General features: G+C 39.1%; 1 protein-coding gene across 2 annotated transcripts in view; it reads right to left on the reverse strand.

Moving 5' to 3' along the window:
• CERT1 (ceramide transporter 1) overlaps nt 1-25,809 on the reverse strand; it is a 123,093-nt gene that overhangs the window by 77,772 nt on the left and 19,512 nt on the right. For both annotated transcript variants that reach the window (XM_067569190.1, XM_067569189.1), the window contains exon 3: nt 7,258-7,374. In XM_067569190.1, coding sequence (XP_067425291.1) covers nt 7,258-7,374 — 117 coding nt within the window. The remainder of the gene's footprint in view (nt 1-7,257; nt 7,375-25,809) is intronic.

Genomic DNA, 25,809 nt, shown 5'->3' on the forward strand with positions numbered 1-25,809 from the left:
CTCATGGAATTTTCCATGAAATTCTAGCATGTGGAACCATGCTGACTCCCACATCGGTTATCATTGAAACCCATCGATCCACAGTATGTACCGCTGACATGTGAGCAAAAAGAGTAACCAATAGCAGTAGTAGATTATCCTTTGTAGAATAGCCACCAGAAGGGGATAAAACATTTTGCCAAGGGATTCCACATGTATCTGCTGGCAGCAAAGAAACGTTGAGACTTAGGGCATGTCTACGCTGTCACAGCAGCAGGCATTAATGCAGCAGCATCAATTGAGCAGACCTGTGTAGACCCGCTCAGTCTGAATTAGTCCACCTCCCTGAAAGAAAGAAGGAAGCATTGACGGGAGACGCTCTCCCGTCAGCTTAGTGTTGTGAAGACGCCACGCTGCGTAGACATAAGTACTTCAATGTGAAATACACTAGTTATGTTACGCTAGATACGCTATGTTACGTGGAGTAGGCTTTAGAAATCCTATATCAATATCATATTCTGGAGGGAAGTGAAAGCTTCTGGTTACACAACCGCCTCTGTTCCCCTCAACTTGATCTCTTCTGTCCATGAAACCAACCACCCTCTGTTCTTGTTTCCACCTGCATTATATTTCCCACTATGACTTCCAACCTTTTTTAGCCCACCCTCCTCTATGTCCTTCTTAATCTTTTCAGTCTTCCTTCTGCCACTCATCCACATATTTTCCAGGCAAGTTCCTTCTCCATGAGCCAGAGCACCAGCAGAAAGCACACTGAGAACACAGGTCAGAGTCTATCTGCTCTGCTCCTGTGCCCAGTGCCATTGCACCTATTAGGTACAACTGCAGGAAGAGTCCTCCTTGGATTCTACATATCTTGCAGTCCCAGTTGGGAGAAATATGACTAAACTAACAAACCTATACTGAATATGTCCAAAGGGCAACTTTCAAATCCTTGGAATAGCCAAATCTGGGTGAATTTTCTCTCTCCCAATATGGCTAAGAACCAGGGACAGCTCTCAGAAGTTTCAACATGTCTAAAATATTTCACAAAAACTATAGTAAGGGAGTTTATAAACTCAAACTGACAAGGAGAGAGAGAGGATCTGGTAAACAAATTTTCACTCATCTTGCTGTCTTAATAGCACAAGTATTAACATACTCTTAAGATATAGCATGAATAGATATCTGGAAGTGTGTGTGTCTTTCTCTCTTGACTTATTTTCAAAGTTTAAACTAGCTTATAATGAGAGATCTATGCACCTGACAGTTTTCCTACAAGATTGTCTTATTTTAAAAAGTATATGTTAAATACTACACGCTTTGAGTCTACTAAAACTCATCAGGAAATAATATTGTGAAAGAACAAAATTATGTTTCACAAAAATGTTGATTGCTTGTCAAACTTGTGCCCCTCTCCCTTAAAAGATTTTACAAAGCCGTGACGTGGTAAAGGAGCTTGTCTTGGTCTCACATATAATCAATGGGTAACCATTAGTCCAACTTTCCCTCCCAATGCACAGGTACTCTGGGGAAAGACTATATTTAAGTTAACTACCTGGAAGACAGAAGAAACAATTGCTTTAGGAAGGCAGGGCTCTACACCCAGTCACAGGTCTAAGTTGAACCCTAGGCTTGGACATTCACACCCTCTCCTCCATTTCCTTTTCAGCTCATGTTTTCTTCTACTTTCAACTATAAATATCTCTCAAAGACATCAAGCTTTTTCCATCTTATACATGCTTTTGGTGTTGAACTACATGGTCAGATTCCACTACCCTAAAAAAGGAAGAAAGCTGGAAATGTGAACATTTAACTGAAAACTAAAGACAGAAATTACATATGATTTGGCCACATAAAAACCTAATCCAGTTCACAAGCTATGTTCTGAATCAGTGCTATATGTAACAGCATAGAAGCAGGTGGTATGGCTGACATGCTCATCTGCGTGTTGAAAACCAGAATACCCAAAGATATTTTAGAGATGTGCTTATATCCAAGATATGGAAAAATACAAAGATATAGGGTGTGCTTAAAGTACACAAATTTCATTATGTTATACAAGGGTTTATTCTGGCACTTTAAAATACTAAAATGCTATAAGAGAGACCAGATATGATTTTAAAGTCATATCTGCTCACTTTTCTGATGAGATTAATTTAAAAAAAACGTATTCATCACCCTAAAGCCAGTAGAGCTATGGGAACATGAGCTGATTCTACTCTGGCTCACATAACAGAACTGTTAGCTAAGGTACAAATGCAGACCTTTGACAGTAATGTGGAAGCAAGAAAGTCAGATTTTCAGATCCTAGGTTGAGTTTGCAGTGATGATGTACACTACTGGCAGACTGAGTTTGATTTCAAAATCTCTGAGAAAAACATGGAACAAAACAATGTCAATTTTGTTATCTTCCCTAGTTGAACTGCAGTTTAAATCAAAAGCAGGGGCCAGGAGACATTAGAAAAGAAATGCACAATGGAGCTATGCTAATGTTCAATTCCTAAAGTTCACAGCTGCCTTAATAAATCTGACTAATCTGCAGCTCTAGAAAGAGCAAGATTCATGAAACAGTAGGATCACCTCAGTAAGATATGACTATGTCTTCATGCTTAGTATCTTTGGTATTCAAAGATAACCTGCCAAGAAAAATATTGGAATTACACCCTTTTTGCTCCTGTATGATTAAAGACATTCAGATATCATGATCATGAATGTGGTATATATACATATCACAGAATGCTTGAAAGAAGCCACTTCCCTCCTCTCTCCTCCCCTCCAAAAAAGCTTGTTTTTGAAGTTAGTAATATGGTGATTGGGCTTCAGTTTTTGCTAGAGAGATCCTGGGAGAACCAGAATACACATGTGAGAGCCCTGTGGGAGCTGCTGGTGCAGAGTTTGGCAGGTGCCTGAATTAACAGGGTATTAAATTGACAATGACTAAAAATCATTTCCATTCTCAATTATTCAGTGTGAGATGTAAAGACAGGTGAGGCAAAGAAATAAAGCTTAAAACCATTCAATAGTTTTCAGACAGCAGTTATTAATTATGACCAAGTTGGAGACAGCCAACGTGAGTTTAAGCATCCCGGGTGTAATCCTATTGTAAATTTCTGATCCATGCTATATGGGTGCGGTTATTGCTGAGGCATTTAAGGCATGTTTGGAGTAGTTGTATAAATACTATTCAGCCTTTAGATTTAACGAAGGAATTTATGGCTGAATTAGTGTCATGGTAATGTCCTTCTTATTATTAATAATTCCAACACCGTAACATAAAAAATAAATAAATACAATTTTCAGACAGAGAAAGAAGGCACTTACTCACTTCTTTTGCCTCTCATTGCAGGTTATTTTAAATACATCAAGCCCTAAATAAGAGTTATTGTTTCAAGACACCATTATATATTAACCATCTTCCACCTTAAGAAACCAAGTGCATTACCAACTTGTTTAATCTTAATTATTTTAGGAAAAGAGGCCTGCAAAGGACCAAATTAACCAAATATGTTATATGGAAGCACAATGCAAGCCTTGTCTTGATTGGAGTATTCAGTTTCTCTTATTACACATTCAATGGTTTTTATTAAATAATTTGTTGCTTTATTATAGTAATTGATTTGCTATGACAACTGTTGTATTGAGATGAGTTTGGTTTTTGTATTTTAAAATAGTTGTTACTTTTCCTGAACACACACCAAGTTGTATGGAATGAGAAAGATCAAAGGAAGATAATCAAAAGAATTAAGTATAAAGGCCTGTCAAAAATTATTTAAAAAAAAATCTAAGCTGAAAAACCCTACAAAACTTGGGTTACACAGAAAGTGGATCACTAAAAACAGCTTCAGATTCTGAACAATGTTGTCTGCTATTGTTATATTAACATATCCACAAAGCATTAAGGAACTGAACTATTTTCTATGGGTTCAGCTATACATAGATGTATTTCTGCTGCCCACTTGTAGTTGACACCTTCTACAATTGGTATGCTTTCCATCAAAATTTACATTTTGCAGTCTTCTGATATCAAAGTACAAAGCAGAAATCTACCGCTATATTAAAAGTACAAAGAAATCAAGCCAATTGACTCCAACTTAGAGGAGCTAGAAGTTCAATTATCTGGTTTTGCAGTACTGAGAAACTCATCCACAGACCAAATTCTTATTAATCCAGAAGTAATGCTAAAGACATTGGAGTAGGCACTAAAGTCACTGCATGATGCCATTAGAGGCCCAAACTCTTTTTCTTTGTACCTAAAGGAACACTGACAGCCATTTTCTTATGTAGAAAATTATTTATAGAAAAACTTTCACTGACAATTCTTTAAATTTGGCGCTTCAAAATGATAAACTAATACAACTATGACACTTGCAAATATTTAAATAGTGTGGAGAGAATTTCCTTGCTCTCTCTAGCAATTGGAGACATCTTCAAAGAATGAGAGACTGCAGGAAAATTCCCCTGGGAAGGTGCAGATAAAAAGTTTAAGAGCAGTTAAACTTATTTCTGTGCTTAATCTCCCCCTCAGTCTGATTGGGAGAAACTGGTGTGCAGAAAGGTCTGCTCAATTCAATTTTTGTTTTAAGCTTTGCAATTCACCTTCAATTTTTTAAATTATAAACCACATTTTATCAGAATTTAATGTACTTATCTACAGAAAACTGACTTGAACACCAATTCGTTTGATTAGATCTAATCAAAAGCAGCTTACCACACACTGAGTTTATACATTATATATAATAAATCTTTGGTGCTTCCCAGATCAGAACTAAAATTAGTGTCTCCCCTTTTTCCTCAATTTTGGGGGCAGAGAAACTAGCAAACTACGCAGTTTGAAAGGCTCCAAGATTCTAGTCACCTAAGAGTCTCCAGGACTTAATCCTCTACTGCAACTTCTCCCATCAAACTGGCCATTTCCAGAGAGCATATGCAATTCTCAAGACTGGTAGTGAAGACCCTAGAGTTCTAACTCCTAAGCCTTCATATGGAAGGATGACAATTATTCTACTTTACCCACTCCTCTTCCCACAGACGGGTAATTTTATCTATCATGGTGCTCAGGGGCGTGTGCAGGAATAAAAATGTGTCTGTTTTTGGAGGGGCACTGTGTCCCCCATGGTCAGAGGAATGGGCTCTAACACCCCTCCCCTGCCCGGTAGCTGGAGGAGCAGGCTCTCCTCACCATAGCCCTTGAAGCTGGCTCTCCTCCCCCAACCCTGCAGCCGGTGGTACTCATTCTCCCCCCACAGCAGAAGGAGCTGTCATCTCCTGGTTGGAGGAGCTCGATCTTCTGGCCCTGGTCCAGCCCCGGCAGAGTTCTGTGCCCCTGCCGATTGGGGGGGGGGGGGGAGAAATGCCCCTGCTTGTCCCCCCTTGCATACACTTCTGTCACTACTATTCCAGCCCTCCAGCAGAATTTCACCTGTCATCTCCTACAGCCCATGCAATTGGTGGATAAAACGCTCCCGAGAACTCCATTTCCGTTCCAGAATGGAAATGGCAGAAAAATCAATGGATGTAGCAGAACAAAACTTCCAAAGGAATTGGGAGATGTTCCAACAAGAAACCCTGCTGGCCTGGAATCAAAAGATTGGGAAAGTCTTGAAGAGAGAACTCCTGAATTACTCGTATTGTGGTATTGTCAGAAGCCCCAATTTTCTAGACTAAACTAAACAAGAGACAGTTCCTTCTGTGAAGAGCTTACAATCTAAAAAGACAAAATGTATGGTGAATGGGACAATACAAGCAAGGTCAAGGTTTAAGCACACCTTGTTAATTCCATCTTTTCCTTCACCTATCCCTGAAGAGGACCAGAATATAAAGGGTTAAGAGAGAAGGGATTTGGTCAGAATATGTTCAACTCCAAATATGTATTTAAAAATAATCTATGCAGAACATCTTTCTCGATCTATACATTATTAGCTGAGAGCTCTCTTTAGGTATTGCAGAAGAAGCAAATCCAAGTGGATTGCCAGACTGATATTGTTTCAAACTTTACATTACTTCCTCACACCACCTCTACAACAGACTGCACAAAAGGAATTTTGGTTTGGGATTAATTCTATACACTCAAAAGTGTGCAGGATATACCTTAAAGTGAAGAGGCAAAAGGCACAATACAGGTTAGAGATATTCAGAAACTATTATCTACTAACAGAAAAGTATTTTTAATCAAGTAAGTATATTTGCTAAGAACACTTTCTACACAACGAAATGCAATCTAAAGAAAAAGATTTCAAAGTGAAAATGTACATGTGCTGAGCCTGTTTAAACTGTACCTGATAAAAAGAAAAAAACGTATTAGATAAGGAAAGTATATACTGGTGAAAATACTGCTGAGAGTTAATAAAGGTGAACACTTAGGTTTACCTATTTGTACATATATTTTAATTTTTATTACCACAATATCTGAGGACCCCAGAGATTGGGACCCTATTGTGCAAGACATTGCACAAATAAAGAGACTAAACTCTTCAGGACAGGGATTGTCTTTTACTCCATGTCTGTACAGGGTAAAGTTTTCAACAGTGCCTACGTGCTGATTAAGTCCTTTTGAAAAAAATACCCACACTGCAACATAATGGAGCCCTGATCCTTGACTGGGGTTGACATGGACTGATCCTTGATATGCAGGAAGCCTGGAGGTGCTTGTGGGAGAAGCAGACAAGCAAACAATTAAGGCCATCCTCATCAGCAGAGGGAAAGCAGGGATCAGTAGTTTAAAAGCTAATAAATTTGATAGAAAGAACAGGTCCTTAAAGGCAGAAACAAGGAGTGAGTGTTAGATGTGGCACTCAAACACAGAGAGTGCCAGTGATGAGTAGCCCGTGGCAGTACACAAAGGAGTTTGATTTTGGCTAGGAAGCCAATCCCAGAAGCAGTGTTTTGAATTGACTTGAGGTGAATAATATGGCTGACATCAAGGTCAGAGGAAGAACAGAATGCAGTAGTCGTAAGTATAAGATGAGAGTCTGAACAACAGCCTCAGACAGAAAAGGTCAGATCTTTGAAATGTATGGATGTATCTACGGTAAAATAAGATACTGGTTAAAAGACAGTCAAAGGTTAATGTTTTTTATTTTTGGCCCATTATTTTTGACATATGCTTCAAAAAGCTCTATTTGCCCTTTTTACTACATAGATTACATTCAAGAATATCATAGCTTTTTTAAATCATGTGTATCGTTCTAAGTATTTTAGTGACTGCAGATCCAGATGTATGAATCCCTAAAAGCACATACAGTAATCAATTTTGAAAGGAAAAAAAATCAGAAGCCATACCTTGTGTAGTTCTATCGCATCTATCCATTGTTGTCTATGATCAGGATCCTGAGCTCGTAGATACCAAACACTATCATTTACGCTAATGTCAAATCTGCATTCATCAAAATCATGGGGCTGTGGAGGAAAAAAAAGCGGTGGATGAGAATCACTGCTAGAATTAAGCATATGAAAGATTAGCTATATCTCAAACATAGAATGCTGAGAGTCTAGCTATAAAGTGTTGTAGACCAAACTATTTGCTTTTTTAGCTATAAAGTTAATTAAATTCACATTGCAGTATTAGTTCCATTTTGGATGGTAGGCCTAAATAACTTAAATTTATTTAAAATTCTTAAGTTTAAAAAATGTTGAACCAATAAGTTACACCTTATACCAACCCAGAAAACAGCCAGCAGAAGTTTACAGCGAAGTGAATACAGTATGTGGTGAGGGTTGGTGAAACAGCATAGCAACTGCCTTAAGATCCATTTAAAAACACTGAAGGATTTTTGGGATTCTATCCAAGCACAGACACAAACACCCTTCCCCCATCCAAATAAAACAAACCTTATAGCAAACTACCCAAGCAAAACTAATAAATACCCCAAGCTGAGTTTTAACTTCAGAAAAGGGAGGAGAGGCAGACACTCCAAGAAGTTCACTACTGCTATTACTGATTTTACATGGAAGGAGCTCAGACACTGTAATAATGGGCAGTAGTATAAAACCATAAGCTAGATCATCTACTAAACATTTTGTGTTCATGTAGAATGATACAAATGCAATGCTAGCTGACAGACAAAAGAATGGTCTGATAGATCACAAATATAAAGAACATAAAACCCTTCAAAATTCCCAGCCCATCATTTAATCAAATAGCTAACAGAAAATTTAAAAGAATACACAATAATGGGACATTATAGGATACAGATGCTCTGAACACAGGTGGTAGTAATTTGAAAAAAGTTAATGAAAAACATGCCTTAAAATGTTGCATACAAACCCTACAAAAACCACAATCATTCTCAGCCACCATACTTCATAACAATAGACCTTTAAGGGTAACAGGAACTATTTCTTAGTTCAAGGAATGGATCCCAATCTCAAATATGGAACCCAAATATTGAGCTACAATCTCTGAAATTACATACGTATTTGGAATATTGTGTCCAGTTTTGGGCCCCCCACTACAAAAAGGATGTGGACAAGTTGGAGAGAGTCCAGCGGAAGGCAACAAAAATGATTAGGGGGCAGGAGCACATGACTTATAAGGAGAGGCTGAGGGAACTGGGCTTGTTTAGTCTGCAAAAGAGAAGAGTGAGGGGGATTTGATAGCGGCCTTTAACTACCTGAAAGGGGGTTCCAGGGAGGATGGGGCTAGGCTGTTCTCGGTGGTGGCAGATGACCGAACAAGGAGCAACGGTCTCAAGTTGCAGGGCGGGAGGTCTAGGTTGGACATTAGGAAAAAGTTTTTTACTAGGAGGGTGGTGAAGCACTGGAATGGGTTACCTAGAGAGGTGGTGGAATCTCCATCCTTAGAGGTTTTTAAGCTGAGGCTTGACAAAGCCCTGGTTGGGATGATATAACTGAGGTTAGTCCTGCTTTGAGCAGGGGGTTGGACTAGATGACCTCCTGAGGTCCCTTCCAACTCTAATATTCTGTGATTCTATACATTCAACTTTCACATATGAAGTGGAAACTGGCCACGCTCATTGGGTAACTATCTTGTTTACAAGTGCACACTGATGTTGCATGCGTTTTGCCTACACAATTTCAGAGGCTGATTTGAAAATGTGGCCTGTCATGTGTCTCTTCAAATATCTACATACCTATGCATTCATGGAGCATGGTAGCAAATATTTTGGGATAAGCCACATGAACCATTTTAGAATCATACACAAAAATCTCAGTATTACATCATAACTCCCATTTAACAGAGACTTCATAGTTAAGGTTGACATCTAAGTTATATTAGTAATTTATTTTAACCTCCCTTTTCCCAAATTTAACTTAATAAGTAGATGGTATAGTAATAAAAATATGTGCAATCATTTTAAGTTAAAGCATTGGTTTTTTTAGCCACAGCATTTCAGAAATCAGGAATATTTAGAAGTCACAATCCTAAAAAATATTTTAAAAATTTCTTAAATGCCTCATTTTCAGTCCATTTCTACCTTTAAACAGAATATTAGAAGTCACCAATTAACATGTGGAGATCTGCAATCACTCATAGGTAGGACAGCTCTGATTAAAATTGATTTCAAAATAAAACATTAATAGTATATATTCATTGCTGGTTCAGCAGGGAATTAGTGATTAGATGCTTGGCTGCATCTGTCTGACAACACCATGGATAGATAGAACAAGTTCTGTAGGGAGACAATAGCAGCAGAAGACACAGAAGAGGCTTAGTTGGTAAATTACTTGCTTCTCTCCACAAACACTAGGCTGCCTCAAAAGAAACTGCCAATACTATTTCCCTAGCTAGGCAACTCAAATTCTTGCCTCACTCTAAAGAACAGTATGGTATCAAGTAAGTATAAGCTATCATAATGCATACGCACAAGGGAACTGTATTAAGATCACACAGGCAATCTTAATTCTGACATTTCCTGACAAACTATGTAAAGCAAAGCACCCAACATTCTTTTAAGACTGCTCTGTAGGCAATATTTATATACTAAAACCATAGCAGTTGGTCTAATGAACTGGCCATAGGGCTGAGAGGCAGGCACTCCTAATCCCTGGCTGTGCCAATGATTAACTATATAGCTTTTGGCAAATCACAGCTTTTATGTTCCCTATTCAAAATGGGGGAAAAAAGCTTACCTCACAGGGGTGTTGTGAAGATTTATATTCAGACAAGCACTTTGAAAATATGAAACACTAAGTTTCATAATATTTATATAAAAGCACAGAGCCATGACATTCTATTAATGCAAAGACAGGGGCTACCCACAACCCTCCAGAATGGCATTACATCCCAGATTGATAGAAATCCATTCTTTTTCAGATGCCATAGCATGTGATCCAGGAACGCTTCCCTGTTCAGGTGCAGAAACAGGAAGAAGAGGTAACTGGCAGTCTTTGCCTCATCCAGTGATAAGAGACTGAAACAGGAGGGTGAACTCTTACATCCCACTAGGAAAGGAGGGAGAGCTGTTGCAAAGCATGGCTTATCCAAACCAGAAAGGGGAAAGGGAGTTCTTCTCTGGTTAATAGAAGTACAACTGTACTCCCTCCCCTCACTTCTTTAACTCTTGGCCTAATCCTATTTTTAACCTATCTCCAATTCCATTTCTACTTTAGGTTCTATAACATAGATCTCATGGTTCCAAGGATAACAACGTATTAATGGTATGTGTGTATAACTGTTTCAGCTAGTATTTTCTTCACAATATGAGTACTAGCCTAAGACACTGTATGTATGAGAAGGCAATATGCTATTAAGAATTCTCAATTCTTTCTTTATTCTGTCAGCTTAAGGAGGAAAACAAAGTATCTAGAAGATAATTTTTAAAAAGCAAATGAAAAACACTACTAGGTAACTTAACAGAACTAAGCAACAATGTTACCATGAAGTGGCAAATCTTTTTTGGCCATGAGCCTGAGAACCTGTTTTCAATCCATAACTTTAATCTCCTTTCAGAAGTGCAGCACACACTACAGCCAAACAACTGGTACTAGAACAAACTATTTAATACTCAGCCATTGTGACTTTCTAAATAGAGTTAATAAAGAGGAAATAAACCATGGAACTGGTTTCATACTGTCCCATCAATATGGAGAAAAATATATTAAGTTGCCATCTCTCTTCCTAAGCCATAGGAAAATTACTTTGCTAAAGCACCCAGAACCTATTTTGAAGCTCTTTGCAGATCAAGGTTATTTTTCCCCAAACACTTTTTCCACGAGGTCTTTAACAGGTCAAATGGACAAAAAGAAAATGGCAGTTCTAGACAGGGTGGGTAAGGTTTCCTCTTTGGCATCCCTAAAGAAGCAAATTTAAATTTGCATGGCTGTATTGTGTGGAAAGTGTCATCTTAACTAGAGTATTTCCTTTTTTTTTTTTTCTCTGATGTTTGTTTTATCTTCTAATGCTAGCATTCTTTGAAGGGATATGTAAAAAGGACCTTAATGTCACCTTCTCTCATGTTACAACAGACTGTTAAGAAATATGCTTTTTGGAGGACTTGGAGAGCCTGCAGCCTTACTTCTGCATTAATGAAGCTTTTGAATGTAGATTTCTTTTCTTTTCTTTTCTTTTTTTTTTTTTTTTTTTTTTTAAAAGGAAAGTGGAGATAAGTTAAAGGAAATAAGTGAGATCGGCTGGGGGAGCAGGCTTTCTAGGTGCTCATCACAGCTCCCCAGCTATCAGCTCTACCCCTCCATCTTCCTGGTCCCTCCCTGCCCCTTGCTAGGTTTTGAAAGGCCAGAAGAGAAGGGGATCTTTTAGCCAAGGAGTGGGGAGTAAATAGGATTCACTATCCAACATCCAGACCTAGAGTAGAAGAGGAATTCTGCTGCTCCCCTTTTCTCCCCACTTCATCAGTAGCCTAAGGAAGCATACAGCTGCACATGTAGGCCTCCAGAGAGCATTAAGGCAGACAGAGTAGTGTCTGGAGTTAGACAGAGTGGAGAAAGAGGAGACTGTTGACATAAAATTGTCTGCCTATGGATCTTACACAGGTTGCAAAACAGCTTTAAAAAGTGTAATGTGGCAGAGAGTTTGTGTACGCAAGGGCTCTTTCACGTTCCACCTTCTCGAAAAAAGAGTATCCAATTATTGCTGGCAACCGAAAAATACTTTATATGAAGCACAATATCAGAATTATTATTATTTGTTCAGGATATTACTACACTAATTCAACCATAAATTCCTTTATTAAATCCAAAGGCTGAATGTATTTATACAATTGCTCTAAGCATGCCTAAAAAGCCTAAATAATTTTATTATACCCAAACAGTAACAAAATATTAAGAATTTGATCTTATAAATGGGCTAATAAATAATAATTTTGATCTTATAATAATAATTGTAAGATAAGATAAAATAATAATTTTGATCTTATAAATGGGCTTAACCTGATGGTGCTTAGACTCCTACTGGTCAACTCCAATTTGGTCAGGCAGGTATTAATAATGAACCCTTTACAAGTTAACTTTTTATACCCCTTTACAAACAAGTGATGTGAATTATATTTCACTTCTCCAAGAGACTAACAATCTGTAGAAAGTATTACGAACTTCAAAGAGCTTTTTGGACAATGTGGGTGAAATGGATTTCCTACAAAGTACTTGGGAGGAGGAAATGCAAATTCTCCTCTGTTGTAATAACTGGGTCTACAAATTTACCTGATTTATGAGCTTAACCATAAAAAGTATGCAAGAGTTCATAAATGTCATAATAACCTAAAATAAAACATTAATGGCAAAGGTTACAAAATGGAGACAAAAAACTGAATTAGTCCAAACAAAAAGATCTACTGACTTAATTCAAACAGTGTTAAAATCATGCTTAGTGAACTGGGGGATCCCACATACCCGCTTTTACCTTCCCTATGAAACTGTACACTCGTTTAAGAGGCCCTGGCAAAAGGCAGTTTAATTACACTCTCAGCAGCTGCAGAATGGTTACTGAATGTGCTATTGGCAGACTGAAATCCCGTTGGAGTTGTCTACAGACCCAATTGGATGCCAGTGTCATCAATGCTCTCTGCATTACTGTGGCTTGCTGTGGCTCTTCGCAATCTTTGTGAAGCCAGAGGTGAGTCATTTCCCTCTGAATGGACCTATGGCAGTAAGAGGCCACTAGATCAGTACACTCAGCCAGAAAGTGCACCTGTCACAGATGGAGCTGTATGCACCTGGGCAACAGAAGTCAGGGATGCTTTGGGCTCCCATATTATGGACTTACACAGCCCAAAGGAAGAGGGGAAATAGTACCATTATGAATTTGCTTGGCGGGGGGGGGGGGGGGGGGAGGAGGAGGAGGAGGGTCATTGACTGTGGTGGATCAGTTTCAGTGCCATGCAATATACTTATGAATGACATTACCACTTCTGAAATGGGGGGAGAGTTAGACAAACTATGGATTGATGAAGTGACTGAAATATGTATTCCTATAGACAACTGTACTGAAGGATAGTCTTTACATACAAATTCATGATCATGTTTACCTTTATCATTGTCTCTGATCATGTTTACCTTTATTATTTTGAATACACATTGTATGACATGAAGCAGTAATAGCAATAAACTTTCTTGATGAAATAATCTTTATATATAAACATTAGAAAAGTACAACATTCATCCATTCCCAGACAGGCCAGCTGCCATCATCACATCAAAACACCAGTAACAGAATCTTACAAGGGGGGGGGGGGAACAAAACTGTTCTCTTTTTCCTTCTCTAGTGCCACACACTGGCAGTGATGGAGGGAGCTAGAGACATCCATGGGAGACGGAGTCATGGAAGGCTGCATGGGGGCAAGGCTGCCCTGCCCAGTCACACATGGGGCCTGACTGCATGTACCACCCATCCATGGAGTTTTCCAAGCTGCTTCTGGACTGCAAAACAGGTTAGTGCGCATGTGACTCAGACCATAGTGTGGGAGATGCAGCAGGAGCCACAACTCTTGCAGTCATTAGTAATATAAGCTGCTGTCACAGTTTTCTGCTGAGCTCTGTCCTCCTCCGTTAGCTACCATTCCTGTTCCTGGAACTGCAAAGCAAGTGCCTGCTCCCACGCTGAAACCCTGTCCTCAAGCTGTGCATCCAGCCTGAACCTTTCCTCTAGCTTCAAGTCCCTCTGTTTTTGATACTGGACTTGCTTGTCGGCCCTGTCCAGAATCTCAACCATAAGTTCTTAATGGAAATGCAACCTCTTGGAATGGTCCTTGAAGGTACACTGGCCCAGGCTTCTGCTGCACTGCGAGCAAACTGTGGAGGTACTGCAGCCAGTAGAGGTCAAGGGGCCTGGAACAGAACAAGACACAGAGGGTAACTGTCCGAAATAGCTCACTGGAGAGCACAGAAACATTCTTTGTGAAATTTCAAGGACATAAAATGATATTTCTCCAAACTGCACCTCAACATATTGTGAGGGATGCTATAGACCACAGAAGGTCAATAGATACAGTTTGGTTAATTGCAGCACAAGAAGTGCAGACAATGGTAAATTAAAAATGCAAACCTGCTTGTTTGATTTTACAAAATTGCAGAATTACTTGGGTTTGGGGAAAGGAGGGGAGGGTGTGCCATCAGTGGCTGTGCTACAAAATCTTTTTCTATCATTTTAGGCCTTCCATATTTTTGAGGACATTTAACAGTCCTTGTGGTGCCCAACTGGCAAAAGGAGATGTCATTCCAAGCTACTGGTAGGAAACCTGCAGTTTATGCAACCGAGGTATTCAAACTGAACAGCACATATGTGAGTGGAATGGGCTGATCAGCTACCAAGGTGGCCCTGGAAAATAAGCCCTTCCCCAAAATGTGACTATCTGGCGTTCCTGCTTTAGGAAAGTTTGCAGCTATCAGCACCCGGGAATGGGTCAGAATTAATGAAGAAATCAACAGGATGCTACATTAGCTTCCACATGGCTTACCCTGTTATGGCTGCATGCAAACACAGAACTCCACAGCTTTCCTGCTCCCCTTTGCCCCCAGCACATTTAGGATAACATTTCAAATCCCAGTAGTATTTGGGACTAGATTTGTAAATCAAACATTTCCACATTCCTCCCCCTTCTACAGTTCATTGTTTCCAGGCAGTTCAGTAGACTATTGAGTGGCTACAACAGAGCGGCACACTTACAGGTATAGCTATGTAAGTTTATTATTTTTAAGAAACAAGAATGGCCCTAACAAAAAATCTGTTCCTTTCCAAAAAAGACCAAACACACACTTCAAAGGTTTTCACTGTTTGCAATTTTGAACTCCACATCGTGGTGGGAGGGAAGGGAGGTGCCAGGCGCTGGCACACAATCCACAATTAATGGATACATGCTGTTAGCTGACAATTCTCATAACTTTTGCATTGGTTCATAGAGCAGAAATCCCTCCCATTAATGTATTAATAAACATTCAAATGGAATCAAGCTTACCAGGCTCAGGGGAGGCTTCTGTCCATCTGTGTCTACTGCACACTGTGGAGGGTTGTTCCTCCAGGGGACATCAAACAGCTCCTCCGAGCATGGATCCAGAATGAGCTGCTGCTGCTCCTGCTCTGGAACTGGTTTCAGCAACAGCATAACTTCATTCTCCTCACTTGCTGCCTGTTTGCTGGGTCCCATCAGCCCCCATGCTGGATTCTGGTGCCAGCAGGGAACCATCCCAGTTGACCAGGCCATCACACACTACCATTGGCTCTGTGCTGGGCACAGCGCCAAGCAACCGGTCAAACTCATAAAACGAGCATGATGTCAGCAATCTGCTTGAAGTGCAGGTCTAGTCCCTGGTTTTCTGGTACTCTCTTGAAACACTTAATCTGCGCCCTGCATTGGTCGCCAGCTCGGCTACTAGCTTCTTTGCTAATTGCTGGTATGCATGCTCATTCTGGTACTCTTACTAAAGTCCACTGTTTTGCTGAACTTCCACCAGGGATTTACCAAAAATCTGGCTGTGTTCCCATGACCATGAAGCAGCACTCTTTGCAAAAGGCTTCTTCTGTGCAGTTTCCATTGCAAACACAAAAGGCTCTCTGATGGTGTCTTTGCAGCTCAGTGGTCAGAAGATAACGGAAAAGTTAATGCTGACTCACCAAGCTGCCGCTCTTTGCCAAGGGGGGGTTGCTTCGGTTTTCACTGAAGTTGATTGGAGATTGTTGGGAGGGAGAGGACAAAAGACGTTGGCCGATGGGATTGTGGGATATTTTTGGCAGACTCCCAGGACCTGAGTGTGTGGAGGCTGCTGTCTACACTGCAAACCAATAGTGCTTGAATCCTGGGTCACTCTTGACTTGGGTTCAGACCCTCCATACCTGCAGGGTCCTGGGACCCAAGGTCTGAGCCCAAATTGGAGAGGTGTGTGTGTAGATGGAAGGGGGTGTCTGGGCTCATGCAGTGTAGGCATACCCATGAAGACTTGGGGAGTGAGTAAACTGATTTCTTAAAGACAAGAACAAGCTGACACCTCTAGCCAGGTGTCAAAGTTGACTGCAATCACCTGTCTGTTGCAGTTCATTCTTTATGATCAATGTGAAGTTACCAGTGAGACACGGTACATCCGATTTGCAGATCGGTAAGGTTTAATGTGTAAGGATTTTTAGATAGTTTAATACAAGACTATTAATTACAACATATTATACTGACTAGGCCCAGAGAGTTATATGTTCACTCAGCAGGCTATAGACAGTGATGGCTTGTTTCAGGAGCCCTGAAAACCCACATTATTTATTATCTGCTGTGCTGCACAGAAACTCAGATACCACAAGGTTACTTGGCACTCTATTGGTCTTTGCCAATTGTAAAAAGCAGTCACCTGCTGAGGCTAAACCTCAAACAGTGGTCAAGCAACTCACCAGTGGTCAGGCAACTCGATCAAGCAACTCAGGCCAGGCTAGGCCTCCAACATTGTCCAGTGACCCTTTTTGGCGATGTAACAGGGTAGGAACAAATCAATCTGCATTTTAGCAAACAACTTGCAACCTCTTTCACCATGAGACTCCATGTGTCCTTCCTCACAGCAGGAAGGAACTTTAATCAGGGGTAACCCTCAGGAAAATGCAATTCAAAGAGTGTACTATAAAACTGAAGGACAAAAACACCCAAGTATCTCTCTTTCTTTCATCTAAGATAACAATGGAACCAGCCCTTTGACTTGAGGGGGAGGAGAGGAGGGAGGGAGAGATCCTGACCTGAGAATTTGGTCAGCTTTGTCACTGGGAATCTGTGGTAAGGATTTTACCTTGAATCAAGCCTAACTTGTTAAAATGCTTCCTAGTAGTGAAAACTTATCTTTATTTCTCTTGTAATCATTTCTGACTTTAATACCTTATACTCATACTTACTTAAAACTGCTCTTCGTAGTTAAATAAACTTGTTTAAAAAAATCTAAACTAATCCAGTGTTGTGTTTAAACTGAACTGCCTGGTAACTCCAGTTAAAATAGCAAACTGTTGAATACTGACCCTTTACAGGGGTAATAGACCCAATATGTGAACTGTCCAGGAGAGGACTGCCCAGGGCAGAACACAAGATTTTTTGGAAAACTCGAGACTGTGTGGTAACTTAACTGTTAGCAATTGTTCTGGTATTAGTATCTGAAGAGAGGACATTAGAAGCATGCTTATGTAGCCTGTCTTTTGCTGGGAATAACACAGTGAAGGCAGGGAACTATTCAGCCTGGAGATACCCCATCAGAAGGGAGTGATATGTGTGTCTCCATCCAACAAAGGTGATTGCCAAGGGAACTAGAAGCCTGAGAGTGGGTGCCCTGGTTGAACCACTGAGAGGAAATACTGGTGCTGAACTCTGAACTGAACTGTGACTGTTTCCAAAGCTTAGAAGGTTCCTCAGCACCAAGTCAACTATTAGCTCCTGAATTCTAAAGAAGCCAAAATAGCCTACATGAGGAACCAGACACAGATTAAGACACTTGGTTAAAGTCTCAAATTACTAAACCAGGAGTTGAAGCCAATTCAGTGCATTGCCATATCGCCATTCTTTCTGCTAAATCTCAAAAAGAATGAAGTATTCTTTACTCAGATTTCAGAAGGGTTGCCATATACAAAAAATGCTGAGGTGACTTTTCCCTTCATCACATAGGAAGTTTGTGGTGAGATCTTGTGACGTGCACAGAGATATTGACAGCACTTCATGAAGAGGATACCTGAACTAATGGATTTTTGGCTTCTAGGCCAATGTGCCTCCTCCTAAAGCTTCAGGGTTCCTCTCTCCTTAAGTGGTTAAGTACCAGGAACAAGCTCACAAGAGTTTGAAGCCAGTCTACACAGTAGAGTCATGAGCCAGGCTTGAGCCCCAACGATTTGTTCCACAGAGACAAAACCGAACTCCAATCATTTTAATTTTTAGACAGAGTTTCTTCTTGGTGCTGGACACTAGACCTCAATAGGTGGATTTCATATGGATACTGTGGTCCCAGTTTTGTTTCTGTGCGCAAACACTGAAAGAGTTGAAATTAAAAAAACCAAAATCAATTATCTTTTTGGAGGGTGGGGTCTGAATCTCGATCAAAAAACATACATATTCACACAACTCTAGTGTAGGCCCCTATACCAAGTGCTGGACTTGCATGCCACTTTAACCACGCATGTGAATTTTAGAAAGGTTTGAAGACCAGAATTTGAAAAGAATTCCTGCTGTAATTTTAATTCGCTAGTTACAATAGGTGTTCCATAGTGATAAACTGTTTGTGGTTCTTATTTTGCAGTAGTTAAACTAAAGTACTGAGTGGGAGAATTAAAAGACTTCAGGGAAATTAATGCATGGAGATAAAGTGTTGCCAGGACCACTGTACTGCCCCTCTCCCACTCTAAACTCAAGTGACAGCAAAAGACAAGAGCTATGAGACTAGCTTGTGGTTTAACCATGAATGAGGCAGGAAGTCAATATCTACAGAGTTTTCTAAATCCAACAGATAACAGCTATTGACAAAATAGCAGTGCATTATTCAGGTATGAAGGCACAATTACAGCTTGACACTGTTACACTATAATGGAATAAGAAGTATAAAGTATGTCCTATTAAGGCCAGAAAAGTATTGTTGAATTACATGGGCACAATATGATCCATAATAGGAAAAAAAACAAAACCAAAACACTTTTTTTTCAATGCAACAGTTCCATCCTTGCAGTTTTCTCTATATAGGCCAGTCTTAAAGAGTGAAAGTTAGTTTGATATTAAACTCCAAAAACTTTAATTGGTCTAAAATATTTCACAAGAACTAGAATTAGAGAATATATAAATTCAAATTCACAATGACAGTATGTGAGGACATGGTGGAAGTTTTATGTTATGGAGTTTTATTGTAACCAACTCTATAAAACTATTTAACTGAATGTTATCTTTTTTCCATCTTTCTAAATCAAACGTATATAATACCGTAGAATATTTAAACCAAATGTTCCCAAAATAGAATGGAGCAACCTTTTAATAAAATATTAAATTTTCAAACTTTTATATCACTGTCATACTACCCAAGTATTAACATATTCTTATTCAGATACAGCACGAATAGATATCTGGTAGTTTTTAACTCTCTTACTCCATGGACTCCATAGCCTTAAGCTAGTTTATAATGTGAGAACTACGTACTAGGCCATTGTCCCACAAGATTATTAGTCTTACTTTAAAAAGTAAATGTTAAATACTACATGCTTTATCACAGCTACTAAAACTGCTATCAGGAAAAAATATTGTGAAAGAACAAAATTATGTTTGACAAGAAATCAACATTTTTGTGCAACTTGTGCCCCTCTCCCTTAAAAGATTTTACAAAGCCATGACATGGTAAAGGAACTTGTCTTGGTCTCTCATATAATCAATGGGTAACCATTAGTCCAACTTTCCCTCCCAATGCACAAGTGCTATGGGGAAAGATGATATTTATATTAACTACTTGGAAGACAGAAGAGACAATTGCTTTAGGAAAGCAGAGCTCTACACCCAGACACAGGTCTAGGCTGAAACCCTCTCCTCCATTTCCTTTTCAGCTCATGTGTTCTTCTGCTTTCAACTATAAACATTCCTCAAGGACATCAAGCTTTTTCCATCTTATACATGCTTTTGGTATTGAACTACATGATCACAGTCCACTACCCTAAGAAGGAAGAAAGCTGAAAATGTGAATATTTAGCTGAAAACCAAAGACAGAAATTACACATGATCTGGCTATGTAAACCTTAATCCAGTTCAAAAGTTACATTCTGAACCAGTACCATATGGAAGCAGGTACTATGGCTGGCATGCTTATTTGCTTGTTGAAAACCAGAGGTATTTTAGAGACGTGCAAGATATGCAAAGAAAAACAAAGATGTAGGGTATTCTTAAACTACAAACATTTCCTTATGTGATACAAGGGTTTATTCTTGCATTTTAAAATGCTAAAATGCTGTGAGAGACCAGATATGATTTTAAAGTCATATCTGCTCACTTTTCTGATGAGATTAATTTAAAAAAAAAAATTGTCATCACTGTAGAGCCAGTACAGCTATGGGAATGTGAGCTAATTCTACTCTGGCTCACACAACAGAACTGTTAACGAAGTTCCAAAGGCAGACCTTTATCAGTGATGTGGAAGTAAGAAAGCCAGTTAGACTTTCAGATGCTAGGTTGAGTTTGCAGTGATGACAAACACTACTTGCAAACTGAGTTTGATTATGAAGTCACTGAGAGAAATGTGGAACACAACAATGTAAACTTTGTCATCTTTCAGAGTGTAACTTCAGTTTATATAAAATGGGGGCAAGAGGACGTTTAGGGAAAAAAAGCACAATGGAGCTGTCCTAATGTTAGACCACCATATTCAATTCCTAAAGTTCACAGCTGCCTTAATTAATTTGATTAATTTGCAGTTCCAGAAAGAGCAAGACTCATGAAACAATAGTAGGATCCCTTCAATAAGACATGAATATATTATCTTTGTGCTTAGAACTTCGATAACCTGAAAAGAAAAAAGCTGGAATTGTGCCCTTTTGGGGCACAACTGGTGATGTATGTGGTTTATATACCCTACAGAATGTTTGAAAGTATTCCACTTCTCCCCTCCCTTGCAAAAAAGCTTGTTTTTTAAGTTAATCTTGAAACTGGGGTTCAGTTTTTGCTTGTGGTGTCCCAGGAGGCCCAGAATATACATATGGGAGCTCTCTGGCATGTGCCTGAATTAACAGGGTATTAAAGTTTCAGACAAAGACTAAAAATCATTTCCATTCTTGATTACTCAATGTGGGACGTCCAGACAGGTGGGACAAAAAAAATAAAGCTCAAAACCAATCAAGACTCTTCAGGTAGGAGTTATTAATTATGACTAACTAACCCTAAACAATTTCTTCTTTTTAAAGGCAAAGCAAAAACAAACAAACAAACCAAATTGCCTAAACAAGGGATACACAAGAAGGAGGCGGGGGGCCAACCTACGCTTGTGTCTGCATGTCTTACAGAACTAGGGTTTGCTCCATTTCAGGACTCCTAGTCCAGGAATGTATTGTACATCTCCTAAGACCATTTCTCTGCTCCTGATTGAAGACAACTGGAGAGAATCATTGTTTTTCATAACAGCTTAAAACCTCCCACATCCACACAATCCTTTGCAGATCCCAGCAGTTAAAAACAAGCATTTGTCCCCTCATTGAGAAGGTTAATTCTTTCCTCATATCTCCAAAGATGAGGTATATGCACCCTACACAGACCCTCCCCCGTGTCTGGATGAAGGCACATTTGATAGAACATAAAAGCCCCACCTCTATCCACAAATAAGCCTGCACTGGTGGGGTCTTTGCCCAGCTGATAAGGCACTTGCAACGAAAATGGCTGTGAGGCTAAATAGAAAAGGGTAACGCAGAGACACATATCCACCACAAGCAACCATTAGAACAGTGTATGGTCAACAAGGTAAAGGAGAAGCCCAAGCTGTGACAAAGGGAGTACTAGTACTTGATGGCTAGACATTACCTCATCTCCATGAAAAAAACTGAGAAAAGACCAGGTTCTCTCTTTCCACACTTGGGACAGGATAGCTGTCAGGTTCTCCACCAACGAACCAAGAGGCAAAATAAATGTTTTTAGTAAGGTGTGAACTCCACAGGATGGGTTAGCTACAAGGAACATCCTTAAGCGGGGTACCACACAGTCACAAGCATTTGAAGAATTAACCTGGGGAGGAGTATTCTTCCACACAAGATATACTGGTGGGATGGGGGCACACAAAAAATCTAAAGAAATTAACATCCACTTGGTCCAAAAACTAACAGCACTTGTACTTTTGGTGGTAATTCAGCAAAATTCGCTATGGGTTTAAACTGATCTTTCCTGAGCACATAACTCAACCCACAGACTTAGTTTCTATTTTTCCCAGGATATACTTAGTTGGATTGGCCACAAACTCTGCTCAGTGAAATGCACTGGAGGCCAAATGCAGGATTCACAATCAAATGAAGACAACCATATATCTAAATATGTTGCTCTGTATTGCAGGTGGCCACAGAATAGGTTTCAATCAATGCTTGGCACATCACTGGGGCCTCATGTAAGGGTCAGGAAGTGAAGTAACCAAAAATGGGGTTAAATACATTTTTTCTGGTATTATAGAGGGCTCTAGCAATCCCTTTTGATCAAATGTAGGGTGCAAAGCTATTTGAATTTTTCTAGATTATCCAGCAGCTCATACACTGGGGCATAGGTTAAGCATCAAATTTGTACTCATTGTTCACTTTTCAGAAGAAGATAGACCAGTCTAGTCTGAGGAGAAATATACTCAAGATGCACCCATTCACTGAGAGGGTTCCCCCACACTTTGCCAGAGCATTTGCCCTTTTCTATGTTGTTTAGGGCAGCTGATCATGCCGGAGGAAAAAATATTTTCGTAGATTTTCTCTGGGATGGGAAGCAAGATGAATTTTCTTCAGGAATTGTGGAACACAATTCTAGCTGCTGTACCAATTTCTAGATCTATTTCTATTAAGGAGACGCAAGGTGGTTCCACATTTGAACCTGCCCTTTGAGTACCATGAGCCACAAATGAACTTCAAATTATCTGTTACTTGGCAGATAGTAAATTCAAGGTTCGTTAAGTAGGAAATTTCACTTTACACAGGCTATCTTGCCAACAACTTCAAAAGGCCATTTACTGCTAAGAAACAATACCCAGTTCATGGGGTTATAATGTTGCACACAGGCTCCTTGATTTCATGTTTATTCTTGTTAGTGTTGAATTTTCAGAAGATCTTCCAGAACAAGCCACCTTACCAAGGGATAAACAGTTTCTTATTTAGAGAACATCTAACATTGTGAAGTTGTGTCTCTCTCTCCCATCCAGGATTGCCAGGGACTGCCACATAATAGCAGTTTGAATTGAAATAAACCTGTGGAAGACAGAGGAACTTCTCAAACCGCTAACAGGAGTTAAGGGAGCAGTTTGTCCCATCTATGAGCATCTGTACCTATAAACTAGGAGCATGCTCTTGATGTTTAGTTACGTACTCCAGAAGCAATCTTTGGGTGATATCAAGATTTCCAAAAGGACTAAACTTTTTAGGAGAGTGCATGCATGCTTCCTAAAATTAATGCCTTGGTCTATTAAAAAATCATTTGGGACCACTGAGTGACTGAAAAACTTAACTAGCTCGATAGCTACCATTTTAATTGATATCAACCTCTTGGGAAAAAATTCAAGATATTATGTGGCATATCCTGCAACAACCAAAGTGAACTGATAGCCAGAATGCTTTTATCTAGCAATCCCGTTGTTTCAAAGGATGCACCTAAAACCAGTAAGATTACAAACAGGACCTCTTTGGATTCCTATTCAGACTGTCAATTGGCATTCAGAATGAGATGTGCAACAATTGTTAACCTGTTGGTATATCACAGGACAAAAAACCTGGGCAAGTACCAACCTGAAGGTTTTTTTTTAATGCCAACATGCACGGCAAATGATAATGTGCGCTAGATGGAGCAATTTGTCAAGACATATGAAGGATCAAAAAGCCATTTCCTTATCAGTCCAATTTTGGAGTTTCTTCTGGAGCAGTTATATCACTTTGCAGAGCAAAGTAAGGGTATTGTGGTACTTTGTTTATATTCACAACCTCTCTTATATGGCAGACAGCTGTGTATACCCCCAGCTGAGAGAGTCATCCCTTGGCTTTTTCAAGAAGCTGGGAGAGCTACTGAATGGATTTAATTCAACACTAGCTGATTCCCTCATATACAAAAGGGAAAAAAAGGAGGTTGATGCCAAATATATATTAGTGAAGAAATGAGGCAACCGATAAGGGAACCTAAAAAGTATCAGTGAAAAACAACTATGGAAAATAAGATTAAGAATAATACATGCTTAAATTGCACAAAAGGAACTAAACGAATCCTAATAATGGTATAGGTCTATTACAGTGCTTCCCAATCAGTGTACCATTAGGACTGAGTAGGTGTGCCATGGAATTTTTTGAAAAACTACTTGAGTTCTGCTTTGGCTCATTAATATTCATGAGTCCATTTGGAGACTATATGGTGGTGTGCCTCAAAATAATTAAAGGCATCAAGGTGTGCCATGGCAGAGAAAAGGTTGAGAACCACTGGTCTATTACTAAGTGGAGATGGTACAAATGTTAATGCAGAAAAGGCAGCAGATTTCGTCAATCAATATTCGTTCTATATTTGGAAAAATGCTGGCGGATGCATTCATGTCATCATAATATATTTTCTATTCTATTCCATTCCATTCTATGTCAATAAGTGAGGCCTTAAATCAGTAAGTTCCTCAGGTAATTTTCACTCAAGAGTTTTTGAAGAACTGTCATGGAACACTTCAAATATTTATATTTTTAAATCTTGGAAAACTGGGGAAGTTTCTGAGTACTATAAGAAAGAATATTATGCCAATATTTTTAAAAGGTAAACTGGATGACCATAGTTATAGGGCAATTAGACCAACATCAAACTGGACAATGTGTCGGAACTGCTGACATAAAACTATCAAAGAAATCAGTTAATACCATTCAACATGTTTCATGGAAAACAGGCCCTGGAAATGAACTTTGCTGATTAAGCTAACTGTTAATGTAATATTTAGATTCCTGTGACATTTTTTGCATTAGTACTGTCTGTTACTCTGATTAACCAGTTATCACGCTCCCCCCCAAAAAAAAATCAATATGGCCTATATTAAGTGGATTAAAAAGAGATAATCTTTAACTATATAGAAAATCTTCAATAAGTGGGATATTTCTAATGAGGTGTTGCAGAAATCCATTTTCCACCTAACATTAATATCATCATCAATCTGGAAGAAAATATAAAATCATTGTCATCTATAATCTTTATCAGCAAACACAGGGGGCATGATAAATAACAAGGACATGTTGCTTATGCAGAGCAATCTGAATTGTCTGGATGTAATCAAACAAGGGTTTTAACACCATAGTAGATAATTTATTTTTTAAAACTTTTTTTCATTTAAATAAGATTTTTTTATTTCTTTTTAAATTTATTTATTTAAAATTTAATTTGAAATTATGACAACCTGTGTAGGCTTACATTTATTATAATCTATTAAAAATATATAATATAAACAAATTTGCTGCAGTCAGGCTTCCTCCGATTTTAAGGAGTTAAAGTGTGCTACTTTTTTAAATTACATCAGAATAAGGGAGAACACTTAACTTCTGACATCAACTCAAACTTTACAGATAAGTCACAATGCTACGTATTGCATCACCCATATAATTTTCAATCCTTAGAATCGAGTGAATGCTGGTATAAGTACTTTGTTATAAAGAAAAGCTTATGTCCCTTAATGACATTTGGTTTCAGTTTAGCTAGAAGGGGCAGAGAGAATATTTTTATTTTGATTAGTTAATTTAAAGTTGAGAAACCAAATAGGAACTGAAAAAGT

The sequence above is a fragment of the Emydura macquarii genome, unplaced genomic scaffold (genome assembly GCF_026122565.2).
Source record: "Emydura macquarii macquarii isolate MOO-44397 ecotype Brisbane River unplaced genomic scaffold, CSIRO-AGI_Emac_v2 contig_2897, whole genome shotgun sequence".
NCBI lineage: Eukaryota > Metazoa > Chordata > Testudines > Chelidae > Emydura > Emydura macquarii.